The sequence below is a fragment of the Ostrea edulis genome, chromosome 4, assembly GCF_947568905.1.
Source record: "Ostrea edulis chromosome 4, xbOstEdul1.1, whole genome shotgun sequence".
Lineage (NCBI taxonomy): Eukaryota > Metazoa > Mollusca > Bivalvia > Ostreida > Ostreidae > Ostrea > Ostrea edulis.
In genome coordinates, this window is record NC_079167.1 from 26,614,803 (window position 1) to 26,623,004 (window position 8,202).

The 8,202-nt window shown below is 34.7% G+C and overlaps 1 protein-coding gene across 7 annotated transcripts in view; it reads right to left on the reverse strand.

The window, feature by feature from the left end:
* LOC125672213 (SH2 domain-containing protein 4B-like) overlaps positions 1-5,645 on the reverse strand; it is a 32,195-nt gene extending 26,550 nt beyond the window's left edge. For 2 of the 7 annotated variants that reach the window (XM_056162118.1, XM_048908367.2), the window contains exons 1-3: positions 5,457-5,645; positions 385-508; positions 6-78 (exon numbers count right to left, since the gene is read on the reverse strand). In XM_056162118.1, the coding sequence (XP_056018093.1) occupies positions 6-78; positions 385-483 (172 nt within the window). In that variant the 5' untranslated portion in view covers positions 484-508; positions 5,457-5,645. The remainder of the gene's footprint in view (positions 1-5; positions 79-384; positions 509-5,456) is intronic. The other 5 variants (XM_056162119.1, XM_048908368.2, XM_056162117.1 and 2 more) reach the window with 5 other exon arrangements.
* Between the last annotated feature and the right edge of the window lie 2,557 nt (positions 5,646-8,202).

Genomic DNA, 8,202 nt, shown 5'->3' on the forward strand with positions numbered 1-8,202 from the left:
CATACCTTTCTTGGGTTTCCGTGGAATCTTTTCGTCTTGCAGATTCTTTTCATATTCTTCATACCTCCTTACCTGTTCCTAAAATAACACAATATCAGATTACCAAATACCAAAAGCAGTGCATCTAATAGCTAAATAAATGTTATTTACCTGTTCAATAAGAAATTTCAATATACTAATTAGAGTTATTTGATATATCCAAGCATTCAAGATAGATTAATGCAAATTAAATAATCAACTTAACTGTTAACAAAGTCATAGCCTTAATCATTCAGCATGCCTGTTTTTATGCATACATGTATTTCATAATTACATACTTTTTGCATGTTTGAGTCATTCCCTTAAACTCATTGATTACCTTACGTATAACCTATCATGACTTACCTCCCTTATTTTGACAAACAGTATGGCCCTCTGCTCATCTGACAACTCAGCCAGGAGGTCAGGGTCAACAGTCATCGTCTGCAAGATCTGCTGCAGCATACTGGCGGCTTACCTGACCTGTCAACTAAAGAGCATGCAGTCATCAGTTTTATATAGAAATCCAATCCAACAAGAAGCCCATGGGCCGTAACACTAACAGTCACCTGAGTATCACACAACTTAGAAGTGTTGTGTGTGTATGGTGCAAGAGTACATCTTTAAAACTCTGAGAAAAGGGTGACCTTGTGTTTAATTCTTCTGATTCTAGTGACAAGCAACCTTTGTGCCAGACATGAAATATGCTATCTCTATGAAAAACATTTCACTTTTATGTGACCATCATCCTGTTCAAATTGTCCTATTTTAGGGTCATGACATATTGTATCATCATAAGCAACATTTTCTGTCAAGTATAGACTTGATGGTCTGAAGTAATTAAGTATATTTTCAAAGAACTAATGTATTTTCAGTCCACGAGCCATAGACTTGTACTGAGGGCATACCCACTAACCCTTTAATATGAGTTTTACAATTCTGGTAGAGGGTCCATGGTCATTATAATTATGAACCTATCTATTGTGTCCTGGATGTTCAGATTTGGAGATGTCTGACTACCCATATGTGACCCGTGTCCTGAAGCCTAAGCCCATGGTCGAGGGTCTAGAAATTTTCACACTCTTGTAGAGGCCTCCATGCTCATTATCACTATATATACCCAGTTCTTGTGGTTTATATATTCAGGTGGAAAGATAAATTTTTTTCAGTGATTTATCATGTAAGTAAGTAAATGCATCTTCAATACATGATCCTTATACCCCCCCTCCCCCACCCCTACGAACTCAAGGACCAATTTTAATTTGTTTAAATGTACAATTTTGGCAGAGACCTCCATTTTTAATATAACTAAAAGTATACACCTAGTTTTTTATCTAAATGTTTGTAAGAATAGACAAGATTTAAACAATTAATGCATTTTCACTATATATCCCCACTCTGTAGTCTGAACCCCTGATCCATGGATTTCATAACTATGCACTTAGTAATAGGTTGAGAACTGTAGATTTTTTTTATGGCCCATATAAAACTGTTTAATTAATTGCAGGTCATGAACTACTACTCATAATGTATTGTGGGCTACAATACAATTTTACTCTGGATGCAAAATGTGTCAAGAAAGAAGACTCATTTCTATTTGCCCTTGGTAATTTATCTTAGGTAATATGTGCATTCAATGGTAGGAACAAAAAGTATAAAGCATAATCTTCAATATGCACGCAGAAATTTAACATTCTTTTTCCCGGTTCCTGTAATAGATCTATAAAGGATTTTTTTTTGGGGGGGGGGGGGGGGGGTGTCACAGTAAATGTAAGGGATAATTCTTTGATCTATTGTTTGAATACCGGTGCAAATATTTCTTTTTCGTTCTTTTATCAAAAACGAAGTAGACCTGTAAACTTCCTTGTACAGGTATAAAAATGCTGTAATAGATATTCAGAGTCCTTACTGAATATTGAACCGAACAAAATACATGGTTATCGACAGCATTAAACTCTACAACAAATCCCTTACACTTCCTTAAATCAAAACATGACAATTTCTTGCATAAGCTGATTCAATGTTCACCAGGGTTTAGCTTTTGTATTACAGGATCTGGTGTAGTAATCTTGCTTCAAAAGGGAAAAGTTCGGAAAAAAATATAACACATTACAAAAGATATCTGAAATGTTAAGCAACTTTGGCAAATGAAAAAGTTCAAATCAGAAAAGATTTTTTAAAGGATGAACTCTGCAAAGCAATTTCTTTTTCTATCCTGGAAAGCAAAATAGATCATTGCAGACTTGACTCCTCTAAAAATATGTCACAAAATATTTCAAATTTTACAACTTCAGTATTTGCAACCATGAAAATATCATTTGACAATTTTCTTTAAAGTAGGCAAATATCAAGTCCCTTTTGAATATTTTCAAAAATCCCAGCATCATTGAAGAGGAAATAAACTTTCATTAAGATGAAAATAAAAAAAACCTCTTAGATGCTAGTTGGTAACGATAGGTGAAAATATCAGAAATTTTACAATTAAAAACCAACAGTCCTTTCAGACGGAGAAAAAAAGAATAAAATTCAAACCAGCAAAGAAAACGAGTCTCCTAAACTTCTTCAAATGATGTACAGAATGATATGAGATGATTTTGATAACTTTTTCATATACATGTAAACCCTTTATCATTAAGAGTTTAAATTAGTTTACAGAGCTGAACAATATTATGTACTAGCTATAGCTTTGTTATATACATATTTTGTCTGACCTAACATTTGAACAAACATGTATTGTATTATACATGTACATACATCAGCAGCTATGTTTGTCATTATCTACAATACACCTAGTATAGATATCATTATCATGATTATGTGCATAAATTGTTTGTACAAAATAAAAACAAATACATTGCATGATGTGTACGTACTGCAATGCAGGTGATTTATTCTGTCAAAGAACATGATCGAAACATCAAAATTCTTCTAGTGATCAAAAAGTTACACAGCCATTTTTGTGAAAATTGGCAATGCAGTTCTTTACACATGTTAGAGGATTCAAAAGTTATTGACTATGAATGGGCACTGATAGCAATAGGTCACCTGAATAACTCAGGTGCCAGACCTAATATAAAATACTGATTAACTTGTCCAATAAACCCCCTCTCTCTCTCCCTTTCTTTCTCTCTCTCATTAGTTAACTTTATACTACCTTGTATATAACATATGGATGTTTTATCAATATGTCTCATCAGCTTTACAGCAAAGCATTCTCAACAAACAAGGAAGGAAATATCAGTATGTCGATCAGCAAGTAGATATGAGGAAACAACTTCCTAACCATTTTAATATATATCTTTTAACTTCCTTGCATTGAATGATACAATATTGAAATTTGTATTTTGAAGTTTAAGTTGTATGCTATCTTTTCAAAATTGCTACACAAATTTCATTCTTATGCCATAGTGAAATAAAAAGTCAAACATTTTGCCAATATTTAAATTGATATATAGTTACCTTTCTACTATCTTGTTTTTGTGAACCTTGTCTAAGTTTTTTGCCTTCAGCAAATGTTATTGAACATAACACAAATGCAGTCACCATGAGGAATTGTACATAGTCAAAGACTGAAACATCAATTCTGAACCCCAGCTGGGACTTAATACAAATTGGTCAGATTCTTTCTTATTCAAGCAAAGTCATGGACCACAGACTTTTAATTTGTCAAAGTCCACTGTTCAAGCCAAAATCAGTCAGCATGATCAGTGAAATAATCTGAGATGTGGAAACATGAATTTTCATTCTACAAATAACACAGAATTATAACAAAGCTTACATTCATTGTTACAGTAATTTTATTGTGAACCTTAAACATGATATCTTGTAATTCATCTCAAGTTGCCACAGCCATATGATCACGTAACTTCCCACTTCTCAGTATTTTAGCTTGAATTTGATTTATATAAATATTCAGGAAACACAAAAGTTAATCATACAAAGATAAGGCACAAAATTATCTTCTTCCCAACTGAAAACAATGTTATTTTACTAATTCTGGCTAAGACAAAAAATTAAATATTCAAGGAAGTTTTTCTTGGATGATTTGTGTTTTCGTGCAAGAAATGATATTCTGACATGTCTTTGCTTTCCCCCTCCCTTGTGTCTTAATTGACTTTAACCTGATGAGTCTATCAGCCTTCTGTCAGTGTGTAATCTTTCTGAAGCTACAAACAATCCCATCAAGTGATTCAGACTGGAGTCAATATCACCCCGACTTACTCCAGCACACCTGGTACCCAAAGAATTCTCACTCTTACCCCCTAATTAGTAATTAGCACAGGATGTCTGGGGCCCTAGAGTGAAAGGGAGTTTTTATCACTGCTACAGTGTTTCAATCAGACTGAGAATCAATAAATGTCTTGTGGAATTTGTTTCCTTTTGCATATGTGCATGTTTTGTTTTTATCTTGAAAGCAGAGGATGTGTTTTGATCTCAGGGATTGATAAGAAAATGAAATACATACATTTGCATTTTTCTTCCCACCAAAATTATTTATCCTGATTGAGTATGGTGATGAAAGAAACATGTGCTCAGTCGAAGAACTGCTTCCACTTGAACTGACCTACATGCCAATTTCCTTGTCATTTTATCACTAGAAATAAAATCATTTACTCCTACTTTGTGCTATTCTTACTTTATAAATGTGTCTGATGTAAATTTGCTATTTAAGTCTGGTGCATCAAAAGACACCATAAAAAGTTGAAACTGTACATTGTATTCATATATTCTGGTTCTCGGGTACGAGTCAATGATCCTGGGATATAAGTTGGCAACAAATCCTATCATCCACTAAGTTATGTATAGGTAATCAAATTATTTATAGGAAGATACGTAACTTTAAAATTTGTAACAGGGTGGCAGGTTTTGACAAACAAATGGAAAGGTAGATGCTAGTTGGGTTATTGGTACTTATTGCTCATATAATTTAAATAATTACACCAACAGTAAGTCTGCCACTTGGTTGATATTCCTGTCCCAACTGTGATTTTACAAGTTCTTAATGGTTAATTTTTACCTCATTTAGTACTGTGAGTTATTTGAAATTTTGTAAAGACAACAAAAATTATTCTTGATTATAATTAGCACGTCATGGCCAATTATTTCGCATTTGATACCCACAATAGGCTTTCCTTTTTTCCAGTTTTCATATAAATATACAAAACTGATACCATTCATCGCATCAGAAAGTTCTAACCTAGACCCTACATTTACAGCGTATAGGGCCTACTGAGTAATGTACCCAGCTTTCCTATGATCTTGGATCAAAATTGTTTGTCACGCTTCCCATCAAAAGATGAATAACAAATCCCGATTTTCATGCCATTGCTTAGTAAGAGATATATGTAATTCTGTTATGCAGTTGCCTGCAATATTTGTAAAACATGACAAACAGCTGTGAAGCACAATCTTCAGTGCAAAATTGATGCCCCGCTTACCTTTCAAACAAAGCGGCCAAATCCCTACGAAGACGGAATCACATGGATTAATGCAACATAATTCCGCATACAAAGTCCTCTGCAATCCCAATTAAGTCCACAGCATCATGCTGCTTCCTTGAGATTTGCACATTCGTTTTCTACTTCCATTTTACCATAACTTCCTGTTGGTGGCGCTGTGTACCCGGAAGAAAATATCGCTCTGGCGGGAAATTCAATTTTGAGAGGGGAGATAAACAAGTTATTTAAAACCATTTTTATAATGTACTTCCATTAGCTTGACTCACCCGTGTTAGTTAACGCATGGGGAAAATCCGAATATCCTCTCCTTGTAACCCTTGAATTTTGTTAGAGGAGTGGGGAGATAGAGTATTGGGAGAAAGGAAAACAGCTAGAGGAAGACAGGGAGGCAACAGGAGGGATCTAGGGAGGCTAGAGGTGGATATTCTCCCACAGCATCTAGAGGATAGTACACTGTATTGATACAATTATTCAAATAAAATAATCGTTCACATTCAGTTATCCTTAATCTTTAGGACCATTCAAGTACTATTTGTCCATGTGTTTTACCTTTTAGAACTTAATACAAGGAGGATGTTGGTCATATTTTTAAAATGTGTTTATGTGTGCATGTTTTTATCTTGGATAAGATTACATAAAACTTACTGCATGGATTTCATCAAATTTTCCAAAATTTAGGTTTGATGACTGCAGTGGCATAGCATAGGCACAAAATAATGTGCATGCTCCTGTAGTAGTAGGGGCTATATGGACCATGCATGCATGGATATCGGCCTGGATAGCTCAGTGATTAGAGCACCTGACTAGTAATGTAGGGGTTCTGTACTCAATTCAAATCTAAGGAGGGAGGAAAATGTATAGTAGATAGGGTTATATGAACTGTGGATATCGGCCTGGATTGCTCAGTGGTTAGAGCACCTAACTAGTATTGTTGTAATGCAGGGGTCCTGAGTTTGATTCCAGGTCCAGCCATAAATTTTCTCCTTTCCTATATTATACTCCAAAAGGCAGGAGTTTTGTAGACTGACTTGAGGCCCCCAGTGAGATCAGGCTGAAGACTTGATACTGACTTAAAGCCCTCAGTGAGATCAGGCTGAAGACTTGATACTGACTTGAAGCCCCCAGTGAGATCAGGCTGAAGACTTGATACTGACTTGAAGCCCCCAGTGAGATCAGGCTGAAGCGTGATGAGGAACCAAAGGACGATGATTCTGGATTCATCAGTTCCATCACTCCATGTAGAGTGTTGGGCCATAGATAATTTCCCTACAATTTGTTCTGTCTTTCCTGGTGGCCTTATCCCACGACCTGAATCTCAGTTGTTTTCTTTCTCTTTCTACAGTTTTCCAGCTGAGGTTTCCTTCGGTCTTTCTTCACCCTACAGGTGTCCTGTCTAAGGCTGTTCTGGCATGGCTATTATAGTTTTCTTTTTTAGAACATGCCCTATTCACTTCCATCTCCTCCTTTTTATGATGTTACTGATCTTTTCCATGTTGGCTTATTCTCCAACTCATAATTCATTTGCAATCTTTACAGACCAGATTATTTTCAGTATGCAAGCTGGTCTGAGCAAGTTAATTGAGAGGAACATAACATTTTTTGAAAACAAACAAATTCACACAATCATAACTTACACACAATACTGAATATCTTCAAACTTTACTTATCTTTAGAATCTTATTTAATTTTTAGAAATTGTTTGATGAAATGATGAGTGCATACTTGAGTATATACATGAAAGCAATGTCACTGACTGGTTAAGAGCTGATTAAATATTAGGAGTAATCTGTGGATGATAAAAGTTGAAATGTAGCCAAGGTTTTACAATCTGCTATGCTTCTCTACAAGAGAAATGCGGTGCGGATCGTACACCCTTGGCTAGCAAAAATGAAATGACAGGAGTGTTTGCATTTTGTTGTTATGATAAGTATATAAGTGGGATATATATACAGTGTACATACAGTGAATCCTGTTTAATCTGAAATGCACTGGAAGGTAATTTTTTTTGTCTGAATGCACAGTGTGTCAGAATAAATAGACGTAAACACAATGAAAATTTGAAATCCAGAATGAAAAGAAGGGTCAGGATGCCCTGTGAAACGGATTACACAGGTGTCAGATTAGGCAGTTTACAATGAATAAAGCAAATTATTTTTAAAATATTCTACAAATATTCTATAATAGTATGTACTATGTCACGTCAAATACTTGCATTACCCATTAAAAAAATCTGCATTAGGTTCAGAAATTATGGGCTGCATGTATTGACCATGCACATTCAAATCAATATAGGCTTGTAGTAAGTAATTTATTCCAAAATAAATGAAATAAAAAGGAGATTCCAAAATAAAAGTTGTCAATAAAAATGATTCTGAAAATACCGTAAACTGACTTTTCTTCTCGACAACTTATTTTGCGATTTACCAGAGAGGAACTAGTTCACAGTGACTATTTTTGTGACCACGAAACATGAAAAGGTCTGGTTTGCAGCAAGAAATGTTCGCGATGAAGAGGTTCTTGCAAACCTCACGAAAATTTCTCGCATGAAAATAAAAGTTGGTTTACAATTTTGCATAATCATGCATATAATGAACACTACATGACAACTGCAGCATTAGAGGAAAATATCAAAATAGATAATAAGTATATGGTCAATAACAATCAATGTTGTACTGACATGTAAATTTACCTATTTGAGTTTCTTTAATTTGTGGCATTATATATT